General features: G+C 45.9%; 1 protein-coding gene across 3 annotated transcripts in view; it reads left to right on the forward strand.

The window, feature by feature from the left end:
• samd14 (sterile alpha motif domain containing 14) overlaps positions 1–21,184 on the forward strand; it is a 128,159-nt gene that overhangs the window by 98,610 nt on the left and 8,365 nt on the right. For all 3 annotated transcript variants that reach the window (XM_078424589.1, XM_078424591.1, XM_078424590.1), the window contains 2 exons: positions 13,253–13,357; positions 19,439–19,600. In XM_078424589.1, the coding sequence (XP_078280715.1) occupies positions 13,253–13,357; positions 19,439–19,600 (267 nt within the window). The remainder of the gene's footprint in view (positions 1–13,252; positions 13,358–19,438; positions 19,601–21,184) is intronic.

Consider the following 21,184-nt stretch of genomic DNA (forward strand, 5'->3'; position numbering starts at 1 on the left):
GGTTCCACTTGGACTTACCTGGATTTCTTTGTAAAAATACATGCATGATTTAATCAAGAATGTCTCTGGGCCTTTCTGGATCTAGACGTTAGGGGTATCATCACAGGCTGGGAGAATGTAGAGAAGGACATGCAATGAAGATGTAATGAAATATGATGGGTGGGGACTTGTGTGGAGAATAATCCTGACAGGCCCTTTAGGTCTGAATTGCCGGCTTTTTCTGCACTGATTTATCCACATTTTATTTTGATAGGTGGTTACTTAACCAGCAAATAAGAATGTTGCCAACCTAAATCATGAACACAATTTCTCTCTCCACGAGAGCTGAATGTTCATGACATTTTTTGCTTTATTTCAGATTTTCAGTGTCTGAAATAGTTTGCTTTTACAACTGAAAACCATAGGCTAGAATGAACTTAGAATCTAGAACAGTACAGCACGGAAACAGGCCCTTCAGCCCACAATGTCCATGCTCAACATGATGCCAAGATAACTAATCTCATCTGCCTACACATGCGCCTCCCCAAAAGCCTCATTTCTACCTCCACTACCATCCATGGCAGCATTTCACAAAATGCTGGAGTAACTCAGCAGGTCAGGCAGCATCTCAGGAGAGAAGGAATGGGTGACGTTTCGGGTCGAGTCCCTTCTTCAGACTGATGTCAGGGGGGCGGGACAAAGGAAGGATATAGGTGGAGACAGGAAGATAGAGGGAGATCTGGGAAGGGGGAGGGGAAGAGAGGGACAGAGGAACTATCTAAAGTTGGAGAAGTCAATGTTCATACCACTGGGCTGCAAGCTGGCAGCATGTTCACGGCACCCACCACTCTCTGTGTAAATAACTTGCTCTGCACATCTCTTTTAAACTTTGCTCTTCTTATCTCAAAGCTATGTCCACTAGTATTTGCCATTTCCACCCTGGGAGAAAGGTTCTGACTGTTTACCCTGTCCATGCCTCTCATAATTCTATATACTTCTGCCTCTGTGAGTGTTTACTTATTCGTAGAATCATAGTCATGGAACTATACAGCATGGAATCAGGCCCTTTGGCCTAACTTGCCCACATCGACCAACTTGTCCCATCTACACTAGTCCCACCTGCCTGTGTTTGTCCTGTCCTTTCCACATACCTGTCTAAATGTTTCTCAAACATTGCGATAGTCCCAGCCTCAACTACCTCCTCAGGCAGTTCGTTCCATACACCCACCACCCTTTGTGTAAAAAAGTTATCCCTCAGGTTCCTATTAAATATTATCCCCTCACCTTAAAACTATGTTCTCTGGTTCTCAATACCAGGGCAAGAGACTGTGCATTTACCCTACCTGTTCCTCTCATGATTCTGTAAGATAGCCTCATCCTCCTGCGCTCCAAGGAATATAGTCCTAGCCTGCTCAACCTCCCCCTATAGCTCAGGCCCTCGAGTCCTGGCAACATCCTTGTAAATCTTCTCTGCTCCCTTTCCAGCTTGACAACATCTTTCCTATAACATGGTGCCCAAAACTGAACACAATCCTCACCAATGTCTTATTTCTCTGCATGACCTCTCAACTTTTATACCCAATACTCTGACCGATGAAGGCCAATGTGCCGAAAGCCTTTTTGACCACTCTAATTACCTGCACGGACGCTTTCAAGGACAGGGACTTATTGGCCATAACGAGAAAATCCCAGGGATACGGTTTGTGTGTACACTGCTGCCAAGGTTACAGCGCCACGAGGAGAAACCAGACTGAAATATGTGATTAACATTGTGAAAACTGCAGACGCCAAACTGAAGCCACCTTCCCATCTGGGTCCAAATTGATCACCCTGCAAGACAAGGATGCTTGAGGAAGATTGCTGCAAACAAATCCAATAAGGTTTATTGAACTATTTGGTGTGCTCCTTTGAGCACACCAAAGCACTATCAAAGCAATTGCTCTCACGGTATTAATGGGAGTTACAGGCCACTTTACAGGTTTGAAACAGATTACTCATTTTTGCATTAGCCACTAGATGCAAGCATGTCCTTTGTGAGAAGTAATTGCATGAGATGAAATAGTTTCAGGAATCAAATAATGCCCGATAGTTCACCAAAATAACAGGATGCAATATGATTAGTACAGAGATGTGATCAATAGGGCAGCACCAAGGCGCAGCGGTAGAGTTGCTGCCTTATAGTCACATCTGTGGAGTCATTTAAGTTCCTTGGAACCATCATCTCCAGGGACCTTAAATGGGGGGCCACCATCGACTCCACAGTCAAAAAGGCCCAACAGAGGATGTACTTCCTGCGGCAACTGAGGGAACACAATCTGCCACAGGCAATGATGGTCCAATTCTATACTGCTATCATTGAGTCCGTCCTCACCTTCAGCCACCAAGCACGACATCCAGAGGCTGCAACAGATCGTTCGCACAGCTGAGAAGGTTGTTGGCTGCAACCTTCCCCGCATTGACGAACTGTACACTGCAAGGGCCAGGAAGCGAGCGGGCAAGATCATCTCTGACCCCTCTCACCCTGGCCACAAACTCTTTTAAGCACTTCCCTCTGGAACGCGACTCTGGACTGTCAAAGCAGCCACAGCCAGACATAAAAACAGTTTTTTCCCACAAGTGATAGTTCTACTCAATAACCAAAGTCTGTAGTCTCTTTTTTGCTCTGGTTTATTTTCACCCACATGTTTAGATCGTAATGGCGTATCCTTATTGTTTTGATGTGGTTATGCTTTATTCTTAATTGTTAACTGTATGTTTGTGTTGTCATTTGTGAGCGGAGCACCAAGGCACATTCCTCATATATGCATACTTGGCCAATAAACTTATTCATATTCATATATTCATATCTGTACGGAGTATGTACGTTCTCCCCGTGACCACGTGGGTTTTGTCCGAGATCTTTGGTTTCCTCCCACATTCTAAAGACGTACAGGTTTGTAGGTTAATTGGCTTGGTAAATTGTCCCTAGTGTGTGCTGGACAGTGTTAATGTGCGGGGATCGCTGGTCGGTGTGGACCCGATGGGCCGAACGGCCTGTTTGCGCGCTGTATCTCTGAACTAAACTAAACTAAATCTCACCATACATTTCACCTTCCCATAATTTTTTCATCACACATGACTATTTTCAGTGGAGATTTATTTATGTTTCTGGAGAGTTTGATAACATATTCTATTATGCTCCTTAATTAGATGCAGCGAGAAGAAAACTAAAATTCATCCAGTTCTGTTATTTTATTGCATATTTTCGATCTGAGTGGAGAGGCAGGAGTTGATGAATGGCCAGTGTTATTTTTAGATGCAGGTCAGTACTGGTTCATGCCCATATGGAAACGGCAGCTCATTCTAGTCTGAGCTTAACTTTTAAGTGCATTTCGGATTGAGGCAATCAGTAAGCAAGTATATCGAATTGATTGCTTTATCTCTGGGTTTCATACTTATTACAACATGATTAAGATCAATCTAATGCTATCATACCACCATTACGTTTATTTTGTTACTGAATTAGTATTAGATTGTGCAGACCAGTCCATCACACACCAGCTAGAGTCTCCACCATTGACTCCATCTACAATTCACACTGCCTCGGGAAAGCAGACAACATAATCAAGGACCTCTGCTGCCTTGGTCAACCTCGATTTAGATTTAGATTTAGATTTAGAGATACAGCGCGGAAACAGGCCCTTCGGCCCACCGAGTCCGCGCCGCCCAGCGATCCCCGCACATTAACACCATCCTACACACACTAGGGACAATTTTTACATTTTACCCAGTCAATTAACCTACATACCTGTACGTCTTTGGAGTGTGGGAGGAAACCGAAGATCTCGGAGAAAACCCACGCAGGTCACGGGGAGAACGTACAAACTCCCCACTCCTGTCGGGCAGAAGATCCAAAACCTTGAAAGCACCTACTGCCAGGCTCAGAAACAGCTTATTCTCCTCTGTAATCACACTTCTGAACAGTCCTTCCATAAACTGGGGTAATCCTGATTTTCCAACCTACCTCATTACAGACCTTGAACTCCATTGATTTTCAGGCACCCTCGGTGCCACATTATCTGTTTAGCCAGACCAACAGAGGTCACGGCCTTGGGGGGGAGGCCAAGATACCGACCGCCAAAGTTGGCCTTGGAAATCGGCTATGGGATTGGATCTGGTCCGGAATTCCAGAGCCCCGGCAGCAGGGGGTAAATTCAACACGCCAATCGGCATGGAAGTCCCGAAGAGTTTGAGATCGGCTGCCTCATTTTCAGGGGGACATCCTGGGGGGGGGGGGGGGATTTGATCTCATAATTTTGTCCGGATTAAAGGAGGTGCGGGACCACCAGTTGCCAGAAAATCGGAAAATCGGTGGTGGCCCTGTACTCGTGTAGAGTATTATCCTGAACAGCACACAAATAAGAAGCTTTTTATGTATCTCGGTACACATGACAATAATAAATCAATACCAAAAACAATACCTAGATTATTTGGGCAAAGTTTGACTTCTCTTCACCATCCATCCCAGGAAGTTGGCACAAGAGGTCCAGCTGCCAGAGATGCTGTCTTGCAGCACCAAAAACCCTGGTTCAATCTCAATGACACATGAATTGGTGGGCAAAGTGGCCACAGTCAATTGTCCCCAGTGTGTCAGTGCATGGGAGAATCTGGGGGGATTTCATGGGGATGTGGGGGGGTATTTAAAAAAATGATTGATCCAGGGCTGGTGTGAATGGGTGATTGGTAGTCTGTGCTGATTCAGTGGCCGAAGGACCGGTCTTTGTCAGAATAAAAGGGCGTACCTTTAAAAAGAAACGAGGAGGAATTTATTTCGTCAGAGAATGGTGAATCTGTGGAATTCATTGCCACAGAAGGCTGTGGAGGCCAAGTCAATGAATATTTTTAAGGTGGAGATTGATAGATTCTTGATTAGTACGGGTGTCAGAGGTAATGAGGAACTATCTGAAGTTAGAGAAGTCAATGTTCATACCGCTGGGGTGTAAGCTGCCCAAGTGAAATACACCCCAACGATATGAACATTGATTTCTCTAACTTCAGATACTTCCTCTGTCCCTCTCTTTCCCCTCCCCCTTCCCAGTTCTCCTTCCTGTCTTCCTGTCTCCAACTACATCCTCTCTTTGTCCCGGCCCCCCTCCCCTGACATCAGTCTGAGGAAGGATCTCGACCCGAAACGTCATCCATTCTTTCTCTCCTGAGATGCTGCCTGTCCCGCTAAGTTACTCCAGCATTTTGTGATACCTTCGATTTGTACCAGCATCTGCAGTTATTTTCCTACACTCTCTGACATCCAGTGTTGTTCCCCAGATGGTGGTAGTTCAATTTTAAACATTTTAAAGGTGAGAGCTTTTAATCAAGACAATCAAATTTAAAATTAATTAGAAAAGTCACTCACTTTTCTGCAGCTGTAGAAGCACTTGCTTGCCTGAGGCCTTTTGCATTCTTTCATCTTGACCGAAGATTATCCGTCCCTGTATGGTAGTAGCTGACATAACACTGATTAGTGCGGCTTTAATGATGGCAGGAACAAGGGCTGCTCAGGTCACAACATGGGTGATTGGAAAGATCTGGGCCAATGCCTTTGAGCTATTGTGTTGTAGGGAACTGCAGATGCTGGTTTATACCAAGGTGGGCACAAAATGCTGGAGTAACTCAGCGGGTCAGGTAGCATCTCTGGAGGAAAGGAATAGGGGTCTCGACCCAAAACGTCACCTATTCCTTTTCTCCAGAGATGCCACCTGATCTGTTGAGTTACTCCAGCATTTTGGTTGGAACCCTTCTTCATCCTGAGCAATGGGCTGGCAATGAACCATAATGACAGAGAAGGGAAGTCAGTCAGATGAGGATGTAAACGGATAACTGATGGCTCCAGGACTGAAAATAAACATAGGACAATAGAGCAGTAATGGTAGAAACCAAGAACTGCAGATGCTGGTTAATACACAGAAGTACATAAAGTGCTGGAGTAACTAAGCAGGTCAGGCAGCATCTCTGGAGAACATGGATCGATGACGTTTTGGATCGAGACCGTTCACAGTAATGGTGCTTTCCCGGGATTTAGTGTAGGAGGCCTTTCAAAGTCAGGAGGCATCCTGTCGGATGGAGCTTTGCTGGGAGAATTTTCATGACCTGAGAAGACATGTTGAGGTGCGGCTTGCCTGCAGTCCGTCTGTCTTTTGTGTTTTTTGTTGTTTTTGTCTCAATTGTAGTGTTAATATGATGTAGTGTTGTATGTTATGTTTTGGGGGGGGGGGTGGGAGGGAACGGGAACTGTAACTGTAACATTCTCTCTCCAGAACGGAGACGCGACCTTTGTTCTGTGCCGTGTCTCCGTTCCCGTTGCGGCCTACCACCGGCCATGCACCTGGGACCACCTGGGTCTCTGGTTCGCAGAGCCCGCGGTCCGGACTCACCACCTGCGGCGCTGGCTGCCTGCGAATGCTGCGGGAACAGCTGCGACTCGTCTCCGGAGGCTCCGGCGCGGGCCGCGTGGACGTCGGAAGCCCGCAGGCCCCTGGATGGGGGCCGACATCGGGAGCTCCGGCAGCGGCAGAGGCAACGTGTTCGCCCGCCCCGAATCGCGGGGCTTGGGTCGGCCCGCTGCGGACCTTTCACCATCCGGCGCGGCCTGAAATAGGCCGCGGGATTTTTTTTCACCGCCCAGCGGGGGCTTCAATATCGGGAGCCCCGACCGCCCCGACATGGCAACTCCAACAGCCTGACCAAGGGACAAGACGGCAGGGAAGAGAAAAAGACATTGTGGCCTTCCATCACAGTGAGGAGGGACTGGAGGAGACTCACTGTGATGGATGTTTCTTTTTGTTTGGTGTTAGTTGTGATTGTATGTGTTATTGCATTTTTATTGATTAATCTTATTGGTCTTATTGTTCAACTGCGGGTAATGTTTCATTTTACTACACATTTATGTGTATGTAACAAATAAACGACTATTGACTATTGACTATTGACTATTGACTATTGACTATTGAGATGAGCTGCAAACCAGTGAAAGGGCCGCTGTGTTCATTTGCGATAATGAAACGGGTTTTCAATGGCCTTCTTTTCCTTAACTTAGGCTCAACGCAGCTAGGCCTGCCTTCTCCCACAGAGGCAATGTGGTGTCTGCCAATTTGGTTTAGTTTAGAGATATAGTGCGGACACAGGCCCTTCGGCCCACCGAGTCCACACCAACCAGCGATCACCCATACACTAACACTATGCTACACACACTGGGGACAGTTTATACTTATACCAAGCCAATTAACCTACAAACCTGTATGTCGTTGGAGTGTGGGAGGAAACCCAAGATCTCAGAGAAAACCCACGCTGTCATAGGGAGAACATAAAACTCTGTACAGACAGCATCCGCAGTCTGGACCAAACCGGGTCTCTGGCGCTGTAAGAGAGCAACTTCTCCACTGTGCCACTGTGCTGCCCCAAATCTAGACCTAGACTTCCTAAACATTGACGTGGCACTGTTTGCTATTCTCAGCAACATTGCTCCTCACAGCAGCGTCTATTTGGCCAAATCTCAGGTTGGTCATTTGCCTTCTTATTTGCAGCTCGGTTCAAATCCACATGAGGATTGGGATCTCGTAGCATTCATTATGAAAAAGAAAATGGGTCTGAAAGCAGATGAGTAATCTCAAACAGTGGAGCAAAAGAAGAAGCACTGGAATTGGATACGACAGTACAATTTACAGGTTTTCAGCTCATGAGACTCCCACACTCAGGCTCATTCAAGTGACAATTTTAACTAGACATGAGTAGAAAAAAAGTAAAATTTTTGCACAACATGGTTCTTTGCAGACTGTAGATTTAAAGGCAGATAGAACAGTTTGATGCAATTAAGCAATGAACTATAACATTTTATTCCCCACTAGCAGTAAGCTGCAAATGAGGTCATTGTGGTAGTTGAAATTATTCCAGTTAGATCTGTTTCGACTACTTCTAAAGATGGTGATCTACTGGCAAAGAGTGGCAATAGTTCCTGAAACAAACATATAACCTCTCTGGTGAGAATATTTATGGTACTGATATAATTACTTTGGGGCAAGTCATGAAACCAACATTACTTCAAAAATTATGCCTTTGAATACCAACTGCAAGAGAGAGGAACAAAGAACTGTTTCCAATGGGTTTTGAAGATCCACAGAGTAGTTTAAAAAAAGATACAGCATGGAAACAGGCTGACTCCACTGACTCCACGTCGACCATCAATCACCCGTTTACGTAGGTTCTATGTTATCCCACTCATTCATCCACTCCCTGCACACTCCGGGTAATTTATTGAGGCCAATTAACCTACAAACCTGCACGTCTTTGTGATGTGGGAGGAAATTGGAGCACCCGGAGGAAACCCACGCGGTCACAGGGAGAACGTACAAATTCCACACGAACAGTAATCAAGGTCCGAATCGCACCTGGATCTCTGGCGCTGTGAGGTAGCAGCTCTACCAGCTGCACCACTGTGCCGCCAAAAGTGGCATTAAACTGCAGCGAAGAGGTTGCTGTGACTGACGGGCCCAACATAAGAGCAAATGTGCGCGGTCCCAGGTTTATCATGGTCTCTGCTGTTAAATTGTGCAGTAACAGTATGTTCGAGAAACGGTGAGATATAGCCGAATACAAAGTGCTGGAGTAACTCAGCGGGTCAGGTAGCATCAGCTGAGGGAGTGGATAGGTGATGTTTCGGGTCAGGACCCTTCTTCACACCCTTCCCTTACAACCTGCTGTCGGTAAATGAGGTCTGCATTCACCCTGCATGTCTCCCTTTGCAAAGGTAAGTTTAATGATACAGCACAGAAAGAGGCCCTTCGGCCCACCGAGTCGACGCTGATCATACCGATACTATGTCATCCACTCCCCTCACATTCGGGGCAATTTACAGAGGCCAATTAACCTACAAACCTGCAGCATGCCTTTGGGATGTTGGATGAAACTGGAGCACCCGGAAAAAACCCGCGCAGTCATCGGCAGAACGTGCAAACGCCACACAGCGAGCACCCGAGGTGAGGATTGAATCCGGATCTCTGACGCTGTGAGGCAGCAGCTCTGCCAGCTGTGCCACTGTGCTGGTATAGTTAAGTTCCTTTTCCTTCATTGTTGGGGTCCCCTGTCCACAGAAGTCAATGTCTTCAAGTGCCAGCACAATGCCCAATTAGCTGATGATTACAGTGGTGCCCCCTGCTGGCATCCACCTGCCATTCAACGGGATCTGCTGCCCAACTACACCTTGGGAAGACACAAGAGGCTGCCGATGCTGGAATCTTGACTAAAATTCAAACTGTTGGAGGAACTCTATCTGAAGAATGGTCCCGACCCAAAATGTTGTCGGTCCATTTGCCTCCTTTATATGTGTAGGAAGGAAATGCAGATGCTTGGTTAAGGGGGCGTGGCTGTGTTCTGCAGCTGCGGCTCACCGGCAGTCTCTCTGTCTTTTTTTTGTTTTTTGTCTATTGTCATTGTTTAATGTACGTTTTGTTCTATTTTTTTAACTCTGTGTATGTGGGGGGGTGGTGGGGGGGTTGGGGGAAACTTTTCTTTTTTTTATAATCTCTTCCTCAACGGAGATGCGACCTTTACCGTGTCGTATCTCCGTTCGCGCTACGGCCTAACATCGTGGAGTCGGCGGCCTCCAGCTGGGATCGACCTTGAAGACTCCGGTCGCAGGGCCTGGACTTACCATCTCGGAGGCTTTGGCCGTGGGCCCTGCAGACCGTAACATCGGGAGTTCGCAGGTCCCTGGCAGGCGACCGGTTTTTGGGAGCTCCAGCCGTAGCAGCTTCGACCGCCCGGAGCGCGAGGTACGATCGACCCGCTCGCAGGCCCTTCATCGCCCTGCGTGGCTCGGCCGCAGCACTTTCCATCGCCCGGTGGGGGCTCAGGACCTTCATCGGCCTGCTCGGCTCGGCCCTGGGACTTTCCATCGCCCGGTGGGGGCTCAGGACTTTCATCGGCCTGCTCGGCTCGGCCCTGGGACTTTCCATCGCCCGGTGGGGCTTCAAAAAGTTGGGAGCCTCGATCACCTCGTGGCACCACGGGAGAAGAATGAGGAGGAGATAAGACTCTGCCTTCCATCACAGTGAGGGTATGCCTAGAGCAATCACTGTGATGGCTGTTTGTGTCAAAATTGTATCTGTGTGTCCTGTGCTTTTTGATGTCTACTGCCGGACCCTGACGTGAGAGGACGCTGGCGTTGTTTATTCGCCGCTTTTCCGTCAGGATAGTTTGTCTGTTTGTTTTTATGTTAATTGTCTTTGTAAAGCGCTTTGAGCACCCGATAAGGCGCTATATAAAATAAATGAATTATTATTATTATTATTGTTTACACCGAAGATAGACACAAAATACTGGAGTAACTCAGCGGGGCAGACAGCATCGCTGGAGAGAAGGAATGGGTGACGTTTTGGGTCGAACTTTGTCTCTCACATCTTAATCTTATGCCCTCTTTTGTTTTGACATTTACACCTTGGGAGAAAGGTTCTGACTGCCCACCACTCTTTGTAAAAAACATTAACGTGGTGAAACGCCTGGAGCCACATTAGGGACATCTACGATGAAGCATTATCACCCAGCCTGCCTGGCTGCAATGGCAGTGAGTCATCTCTCTGGGTCAGGCTGGTGGCCCTGTTTTGAATTCAATTCTACAGTACAGTTTACAGGGTTGCAGCTCATTAGACTGAACCACTGAAGGAATCATTTTAACAAGATGTGAGTTTGAAAAAAGTGTACAAATTGCTGAAGTGGCTCAGCAGGTCAGATCGTATCTCAGGAGAACATGGACAGGTGAAGCTTCGGGTTGGGACCCTTCTTCGGACTTCAGAAGGTCCTGCCCCAAAATGTCACCTATTCATAGATAGACACGAAAAGCTGGAGAATCTCAGGGGGTCAGACAGCATCTCTGCAGAAAAGGAATAGGTGTTGTTTCAGGTCGAGACATCCGAAAGGTTTCGGGTCTGAAGAAGGGTCTCGACCTGAAACGTCACCTATTCTCTTTCTCCAGAGCAGCTGTCTGACCCGCTGAGTTACTCCAGCTTTTACTTCGGTTTAAACCAGCATCTGCAGTTCCTTCCTACACATGTCACCTATCCAAGTTTTCCTAAGATGCCGCCTGACTCCGCTGAATTACTCCAGCACTTTGTGTCATCTTTTATAAATCTGCATCTGCAGTTCCTTGTTTCTAAAAAAAAAGTGTAGCTTTTCGTCTGACTCGGTTATCTGCAGACTATCGATTTAAAGACCTTGAAGGCAGGCTGAGCAGGTCGATGCAATTAAGCTGTGAACTATAACTTTTTATTCATTGCTAGCAGTAAGCTACAAGTAAGGTCATATGGTAGTTGAAATTATTCTCGTTAGATCTGCTTCGACTACTTCCAAAGACAAGAGTCAAGAGTGTTTTATTGTCAGATCTCCCGAAACGGAACAATGATATTCTAACTTGCAGCAGCCCAATAGATATGTAAACACCGTACTCTGTTAAACCCATAATAAACAATTAAAAAAAGCTCATTCCCCAAGACTGATCTGCTGGCAAAGAATAACACTGTTGCCTGAGAAAAATATATAATTTCTCTGAGGTGTGAACATCTCCGATCCACTGAAATTACTACAGGGGATTGTGTAGAAAAATAACTGCAGATGCTGGTACAAATCGAAGGTATCACAAAAAGCTGGAGTAACTCAGTGGGTCAGGCAGCATCTCAGGAGAGAAGGAATGGGTGACGTTTCGGGTCGAGACCCTTATTCAGACTGAAGAAGGGTCTCGACCCGAAACGTCTCCCATTCCTTCTCTCCTGAGATGCTGCCTGACCCGCTGAGTTACTCCAGCATTTTGTGATACTGGGGATTGTCTGATCATGAAATCAACATTACTTCAAAATATGTGCCTTTGAATAAAAAATACCATTCAAGGGGAAGTCTGCTCTCTAGGGTCAGATAGGGTGCCCTCTACTGAATTCTATCCATGACATTCACCGGTGAGATATAAAAGCATATGTTTCATGTCTCTGACCATTGCTCCTGTTGCAACTGGACAGTTCATTGACATTCCTTGACAGGTCTTCCCAAATAAATGTTGGTCATTCAGTTGGATGCTGGAAGATGACAGTGCCATGATAATCTTCAACAAGAAGACTCTGCTTTCCTGGGGCAAGGACAAGAAACCTATATTAGTAGCAAAAGCGACTGTACTCTGAAAAGTGATGCTAAAATGTAACTTGTTCCATCTTTGAACTATACCTTAAAGAATTTGTTCGTGTTCAAAGGTGATCAATTGCTCAATGGCAAGCAATGGGTGTTGAAGAGTTGATCCATTGTATTTAGAACACAGAATGGTACAACACCGGTACGGGCCCCTTTAGCTCACAGTGTCCGCACCAAATATTCATGCGGCACGGTGGCGCAGTGGTAGAGTTGCTGCCTTACAGCGAATGCAGCGCCGGAGACTCAGGTTCGATCCTGACTACGGGTGCTGTACTGTACGGAGTTTGTATGTTCTCCCCGTGACCTGCGTGGGTTTTCTCCGAGATCTTCGGTTTCCTCCCACACTCCAAAGACGTACAGGTTTGTAGGCAAATTGGCTGGGCAAATGTAAAATGTAAATGTAAAACAAAATCGTCCCTAGTGGGTGTAGGATAGTGTTAATTTGCGGGGATCGCTGGGCGGCGCGGACCGGGTGGGCCAAAGGGCCTGTTTCTGCGCTGTATCTCTAAATCTAAAAAAAAATCTAAAAAATATGAAGCCTAATTAGATTAGGAACAGCAGTTCCAGGCCAATTCCTGCAACTCTGGCCCAGTGCAATTACTGGTTTACAAAAAATAACACAAAGCGCTGGAGTAACTCAACAAATCAAGGAACATCTCTGGAGAACATGGATGGTCTGAAGGGTCCCGACCAGAAACATGGTCTTAAGAAGGGCCCTGACCCAGAATGTCACCTATCCATGTTCTCCAGACATGTTGCCTGATCTGCTGAGTTACTCCAGAACTTTTTTTTAATAGTATAGTATACTTCTTTTTCTAGTATGGTATAGTACGGGATTAGTATTAGTACCTGATGGTCGGCATGGACCAGTGGGCTGAATGGTCACTCACAGTGCTCCGTGTCTCCGTGAGAAATGAATATCGGGAAGACTGAGACAGACAACCAATGCAAATAACATCCAAGATGAACTTCGAACCCATTCGGTTCAATTGCTGTCAATAATGAGGTTGGAATTGAAACTTTACTGCACTCATGAATTAAACAATGTCCAAATTCATCTCTGTACACACAGGAGTCTACACTGAGTGATGACACCAGCCCGCGAAGTGGAAGCCCCAGAATTCTGAGTTGCTCAATGACCGCCTCGCGAGCCACATTGTCTCTGTGCTCTGATGAAGTAAGTCTTCGTGGTCTTGTACTTCACTTCATTCTCATGCCCGTGGTTTCCTTTTGCCATCATTGTCCTTCTTAGAACATAGAACATTGAAAAGCACAGCGCAGGAACAGGCCACCAAGTAGGTGCCAAACATGATGTCAAGATAAACTAACCTCATCTGCCTGTAAATGACCGGTAGGCCACCCACAGGTGCTCATCTAAAAGCCTGTTAAATGCCACTATTGTATCTGCCTCCACCACCACCTCTGGCAATGCATTTCAGGCACCCATCACCCTCTGTGTCAAATGCCTTGCCCTGCAATCTCCTTTAAACTTTGCCCCTCTCACCTTAAAGCTATGCCCTCTAGTCTGTGACATTTCTACCCTGGGATAAAGGTTCTGACTGTGTACTCTACTTCTTGATCCTCTTCTTTTGGGTTTGTTTCTACCCACTAACTCTGCTCTGAGAAGCTGCTGAACCTTGATTTCTCCACGGGTGTTTCACCGAGTTTCAAACGCCCCGACGGCTTCGACCGTTGGGTCCGGGGGCTTTGATCACCCCGACTGCAGATGGTTTGATTGCCCCGACCATGGGAGAACAAAGATTGAACTTTATTGCCTTCCATCACAGTGAGGAATGTGGAGTCCACTGTGATGAGTGTTTATGTTAACTTTTATTTTATGTGGTTGTGTGTCTTGGTGCTTTTCACTTAGTATGGCTGTATGGTAACTCAAATTTCACTGTACCTTAACTGGTACATGTGACCATAAACTGACCTTGACTTTGAACCATGAAACCTTTTAGCAAACATCCTAACAATTGGGAAATGAGGAAAAACATTTTCAGTCAGAGAGTTGTGAATCTGTGGAATTCTCTGCCTCAGAAGGCAGTGGAGGCCAATTCTCTGAATGCATTCAAGAGAGAGCTGGATAGAGCTCTTAAGGATAGCGGAGTCAGGGGGTATGGGGAGAAGGCAGTAACGGGGTACTGATTGAGAATGATCAGCCATGATCACATTGAATGGCGGTGCTGGCTCGAAGGGCCGAATGGCCTCCTCCTGCACCTATTGTCTATTGAAATTTAGACATGGAATGTGGACAGCCATTTAACAGCAGAGTATCATTGAGTTCAGGTTAATTCTGACTTTAGCTAATAGACAAAAATATGCGTTTCATCACAGTTCGTTGGGAAAACTATCAGAACCTCAATCTCTGGATGACTTTCCCTTAAGGAAACCTGGAGAAGCACATCAGTATCTAATCCATCTGGAAGTAGCAACAACCATTTAGACTTCAGTGCAGTCCTGAGCTGTTGTAGTTTGTCATTAAACTTTAGACTTTAGGGATACGGTGTGGAAACAGGCCCTTCAGCCCACCAAGAACGCACTGACCAGCGATCACCCCATATACTAGCACTATTCTACACACCAGGGACAACTCACAACGTTTCCAAAGCCAATTATTCTACAACTAATGTACTTCTTTGGAGCGTAGGAGGAAACACCCAGAGAAAACCCTTGTCGTCACAGGGAGAAAAGCCAAACTCTGTACAGACAGCACCTATAGTCAGGATCGAACCCAGGCCTCTGGCACTGTAAGGGCAGCAACTCTACTGCTGCACCACTGTGCCGCCCTGTCATGTGGTTACAGAGAGAATGTGTAAACTTCAGACTGGTTGGACTGGATATTAGGATTGAACCTGAGTCATTGGAATTGTGGGACAACAGCTCTGCCAGCTGCACCACACCAAGGCTCCCAATGGGCCTGTCCACGAGGGTACACTTGCAACAGAACAAATGCATCAAAGGTTCGCCAGGTCATTTCCTGGAATGGAGGTTTGTCACGTTCCGCATGGTAGTTACAGAATTGGTCTCGTGGAAGGGTCTCGTGGAAGGAAGCAGAGGATGGTGGCGGACGGTTGTTTATTGAACTGGAGGCCTGTGACTTGTGATGTGCTTCAGGGATCGGTGCTGGGACCATCGCTGTTTGTGATTTATATCAATGATTTAGATGAGAATGTGCAAGGCACGATTAGTACGTTTTGCCAAAGGCAGTAAAGTGGGTGACACCATACCATGAGATGCTTATCAAACAATATAACAGGGTCTTGATCAGCTGGACCAATGAGTTGAAGAAGGATTAATGGAGTTTAATGCAGATAAGTATGTTTTTCTATTTTTGAAAGTCTACCCAGGACAGGACCTTCACAATGAATGCCAGGGCTCTGAAGATTGTTGTAGAGCAGAGGGATCTTGGATTTCAGAGTCACAGTTCCCTGAAAGTGGCATCACAGGTAGATAAGGTGGTAAAGAAGGCTTTTAGTACATTGGCCTTCATCAGACAAGGTATTGAGTATCGTAGTTGGGATAGGATGGGTCTGAAGAAGGGTCTCCACCCGAAATGTTACCCATTCCTTTTTCCAGAGATGCTGCCTGTCCCGCTGAGATATTCCAGCTCTTTGCGTCTATCTTCAGTTCCTTCTTACACATGTTATATTATAGTTGTACAAGATGTTGGTAAGGCTGCATTTGAAGTATTGTGTCCAGTTTTGGTCACCCTGCCATAAGAAGAATGTAATTAAACTGGAAAGAATGCAGAGAAGGTTTGTGTGGATATTGCCAGGAGCTCTCGCGAGAGGTTGGGCAGGCTAAGACTTTATTCCTTGGAGTGCAGGAGGTTAAGGGGTGATCTCAATAAGGTGTATATAATCATGAGGGGAATTGATAGAGTGAAAGCACGGAGTCTTTTACCCAGAGTTGGCAAATTAAGAACCAGGGGACATAGGTTTAAAGTGAGAGTGGAAAGATTTAACAGGAACTTAAGGGGCAAGTTTTTCACTCAAAGGTTTTGTTTTGTTAGTGTGTTTCCTTTCTGTAACCTGTTCCATTACAGCTACACAACTAGTTGACAGAGTACACTCGAGTCTTGGGTTCAGCCATTTTAATTCAGGATCTCCTTGGCTACTGCCTCATGGGTAATATGGAATGGGTGTATGGAATGAGCTGCCAGAGGAGGTAGTTGAGGCAGATGCAATAACAATATTTAAAAGACACTTGGACAGGTACATGGATAGAAAAGGTTTAGAGGGATATGGGCCCATTGCGGGCTTTGGGACTAGCTGAGATGGGGTATCTTGAGTGGCATGGATGAGTTGAACTGAAGAGCCCATTTCTATGCTCTTTATGTCTCTATGACTTCATGTGAGGAATTATTAAGGAGATTGGGCCTATTCGTGAGAAGACCGACAGGTAAATCTCATTGAAACATTGTTACAATGCTTGCTGGGGTACAGTTTTTGCAGAGATTATCTTTCTTCCAGCTGGGGTGTAGAGAACAAGAGATGACAGATTTAAAATAAGGGATCATCCATTCGCGACCAAAGGTATCACAAAATGCTGGAGTAACTCAGCGGGTCAGGCAGCATCTCAGGAGAGAAGGAATGGGTGACGTTTTGGGTCGAGACCCTTCTTCAGACTGATGTCAGGGGAGGGGGTGGGACAAAGATAGGATGTAGTTGGAGACAGGAAGACAGTGGGAGAACTGGGAAGGGGAAAGAGAGGGACAGAGGAACTATCTGAAGTTAGAGAAATCAATGTTCATACCGCTGGGGTGTAAGCTGCCCAAGCAAAATATGAGATGCTGTTCCTCCAATTTGCGGTGGGCCTCACTATGACAATGGAGGAGGCCCATGACAGAAAAGTCAGACTGGGAGTGGGAGGGGGAGTTGAAGTGCTGAGCCACCGGGAGATCAGGTTGGTTAAGGCGGACTGAGCAAACCTGTGAAGAAAAGCTTTTTTTTCACACATTGAATCTATGGGATCCTCCATCCATGAAGGGCCAGTGCATTAATCTCCGAACGCATTCAATCAAGAAACTGTCAGATTTGTGGATACGAAAGAAACCAAGGAAAATAGGGTCATTACAGGAAAATGGCGCTGAGGTAGAACTCCAGCCATGATCTAATTCCCATTCCTGCTTCCGTTTCTGTAGCTGCTGTCTCAGAAAAGGCACATCAGATCCGCAAATGCAATCCATACCGGCAAGAGCCCAGTGATGTTCTCAGAATGACACAAAATAAGGTGGAGATTCTCATTATTATATTTCACTCCATCCATGGAGTATTTTCAATTTCATCGCACTAAATTGAAGTGGTGCTGGACGGTTGCATTGATTCACTATTGATGAGGGCCATTTCATTAGATATAACTGCAGAGAACATAGCTGTTATAAATAACAATCCAATTTAATAGAGATTGCAGATGCTGGAACCTTGAGCAGAAAAACAAAGTGCCGGAGGAATTCAGCGGCGGAGGGAAAAACACAGATGACATTTCTGGTCGGAACCCTTCTTGTCCTGACCCTAAATGTCTGTTCATTTCCCTCCACAGATGCTGCCTGGCCTGCTGAGTTCCTCCAGCAGTTTGCAATGCAATGTTATTAGTTGATCTCGATCCAATGATTTAAAACTAAGGCATGTTGGATCAAATCAAGAGAAATCAGTGTCATTGAAGAAAGATTCCATTTCATCTTCGGGTTTTGGAGTGAATTCATTGCAAACCATTATTACTGACTTAGTGAGTACAGAACCTGTTGAATGTATCAAGAGAATCAGAATACCAATATGTTCAGAATTCAATAGCCTGGCAATTATTGTGAACCCAAATGGGTGCATCAAATCAACACTTCAGAAGATTGTTACTAACTGGATGAATGACGAGGCTTGTGTGTTGTGTTTAGTTGAGTTTAGTTGAGTTTAGTTTAGTTTAGTTTAGTTTAGTTTAGTTTAGTTTAGTTTAGTGTAGTTGAGAGATAGAGCGCGGAAACAGGCCCTTTGGTCCAGGGAGTCCGCTCGACCAGTGATCCCCATACACTTGCACTATCCTACATACTAATCATAATCATAGTCATAATAGTACTTTATTAGCCAAGTACGTTTTGCAAACTACGAGGCATTTGATTTGCCATACAGTCATACCGATAAAGAGCAACAAGACAACCAAACAAAATTTTTAACATGAACATCCACCACAGCGACTCCCCCACATTCCTCACTGTGATGGAAGGCAAAAAAAGTTCAATCTGCTTCCCTTCTTTGTTCTCCCGCGGTCGGGGCACTCGAACCTTCTGTTGTCGAGGCGATCTTGGCTCCCGCAGCTGGCGGTCGACCCTCCGCATTGGGGCGATCCAGCTCCAGCATTGGGGGGATCTCAGCCTCCCCGCGCTGGGCGATTGGACCCTGGGTCGGGGCCAGTCGAACCATCTGCAACTTGGAGCTTCCCGACATCAGTCTCTACCCGAGACTGCGAGCTCCTCGATGTTGAAATCCGCAGGCCGTGGTTGCAGCGTCGATCCCAGGCAAGGGATCGCAGGGTCCGATGGTAAGTCCTCAGCCCCGCGGTGGGGCTCAAATTCAGTCTCGAGCAAGGCCACCAGCTCCATGATGTTAGGCTGCAGAGCAACCGGAGATACGATCCGGAAGACAATCGCATCTCCGGCGAGGTAGGAGATTGAAAAAAGTTTTCCTTGACCCCCACCCCCACCCCCCACATAAAACAAACCAAAGAACTTTAACACATACTTTTAAAACACACTAAAAATAACAAAAAGACGAAAAGCCAGACAGACTGTTGGCGAGGCTGCCATCACTGACAGTGCCACCCAATGTTTCCATACCAGCGACAATTTACAATTTTTGCCAAAACCAAATTAACCTTCCCTGTCAGCTCATTTCATATATCCATTATCCTTTGTGTGAAAAAGGTGTCCCTCGGGTTCCTATTAAAGCTTACCCCTCACACCTTAAACCTTTATCCTCTGGTTCTTGATTCTGACACTCTTGAGTAAAAGACTGTGCAGCTAACCTATCTATTTCCCTCAAGATCTTATACATGTCTATAAGATCCCTCCTGATCCTCCAGCGCTCCAAGGAATAAAGTCCACTTTCACATAGAATATTTCTTGTTTAAACAACATACATTAGCAAACTGATGAAATGTTCGTTGGCGTATGCTTCGAAAGCTTTGTTTTTGTGTGGTATTGGTACATGGTGTCGTTTTAATGTAATTTAAAATGCTCTACTTTAACATGAATTTCAAATGCCAGTTCCTTGATGAAGGACAGCCGTACTGCCTTGTTTCAACTTGGACCACACAGCAAGTCTGCCATTGGCTACTTGGATTGAACATGGAACATTATGTATCGGAGTTCACTGCTGGTAACATTGATGGTGAACAACTCTTGCACTTGGACGGAGGTAAACTAAAGGTGAGCCTGGGAGTGTGATGGTGAAGGTTGGCCTTTGTTAACGAGGTTGCATGAAACTGATTAAACCTTTCTTTGAAGAGTAATGTGGCGTGGTACTAAATTCACATGCAGGAAGTCCTGTAATTGAAGAAAGATCTCCTGATCCCCTCAATCCCTACCTCCAAAACCAGCCCCAAACCTGGATGTACCTGACAGAGCAAGTAAATGCAAGACCTTACTCTCTGCAAGGTCTGTTGAATCATATACATGGGAAGCTCAATCATTTTCCAGGAGAGGAGCTCACCACCCATTGTCCTTTGGATGTCCCTTTGGATATGTAGGGAATGGAGGGATGTGGATCACACGTGGAACAATGGCACAACAATAGAGCTGCTGCTGCTTCACAGCGCCAGAGACCCAGGTTCGATCCTGACCTTGGGTGCAGTCTCTGTGGAGTTTGCAGATTCTCCATGTGACCAAGTAGGCTTTTTCCAGGTGCTCCAGGTGTTTCCTCCCACATCCCAAAGAGGCGGGTATGTAGGTTAATTGGTCTCTGTAAATTGCCCCTAGTGTGTAACATAGAAAATAGGTGCAGGAGGAGGCCATTCGGCCTTTCGAGCCAGCACCAATGGGATAACGAGTGTGATCCGAGATAACGAGAGCCTGTTTCTATGCTGTATCTCTAAACGAAACGAAACTAAACTAAAAGAAACTAAACTAAACTAAACTAAACTAAAATAAACATGCAGGCAGAGGAGATTAGTTTAACTTGGCATGATGTTTGGCATGGATACTGTGAGCCGACAGGTCTGTTCCTGTACTGTACTGTTGTAAATCCTCACCAAATTGATCCTTTTAAAATTCTTCTTAGTTTCTTGGTCTCGATTGATTGGTCGTGACTTTTATTGTATTCAACGTAGGAAAAAAATATCAAGGATAGTCCGTGTTAGAAGACACGAAAGGTTGGGGTGCACATGTCGATAGGTCCTGTCCATTTTTCTCATAACTGTGTCATTAGAAACAATCCCAAGCTAAGCCTTTGCCAAGCAGTGGGACATGGCAAAATACATTGTTAATCTCTACTCAGTTAAAAGTACATAGCACTGAATTCAGCAAGTATTTCGCAAAACACAAAGTGCTAGAGGAACTCAGCGGGTCAGGCAGCATTTGTGGAAGGATTAGACAGATGACGTTTTGAGATGGAATCTTCCTTCAGACTGATTGTAATGGGGATGGAGGGAGGTGAGAAAGCTGGAAAATAGAGGTGGGGACGAGACAAAGCCTGGCAAGTGATGGGTGCCTTTCCGGTGGGGGAAGGGGGGGGGGGGGGGTTGGTGGGTGGTGGTTCATTGCCAGAGTGGTGGAGTAAGTGCCAAAGGCTAGAGGTGGAAAAGGCACAAAAGGGTGTGGGTTCTTGAGGATCTTGTGACTGTGGCCTCTAGGTTCAGGAACAGCTTTTTCATAACAACCATCAGGCTCTTGAACACTGCAAACAGCAACTAATCTATCAACACAAGCTGTCTTGGTTGCACTCCGGCTTTTATTGTAGTAATATTGTTTTGTTTTAATTTATTGATCTTTTTTTTGTTTATTATGTTACCTATG

The sequence above is a fragment of the Rhinoraja longicauda genome, chromosome 29, assembly GCF_053455715.1.
Source record: "Rhinoraja longicauda isolate Sanriku21f chromosome 29, sRhiLon1.1, whole genome shotgun sequence".
Classification (NCBI taxonomy): domain Eukaryota; kingdom Metazoa; phylum Chordata; class Chondrichthyes; order Rajiformes; family Arhynchobatidae; genus Rhinoraja; species Rhinoraja longicauda.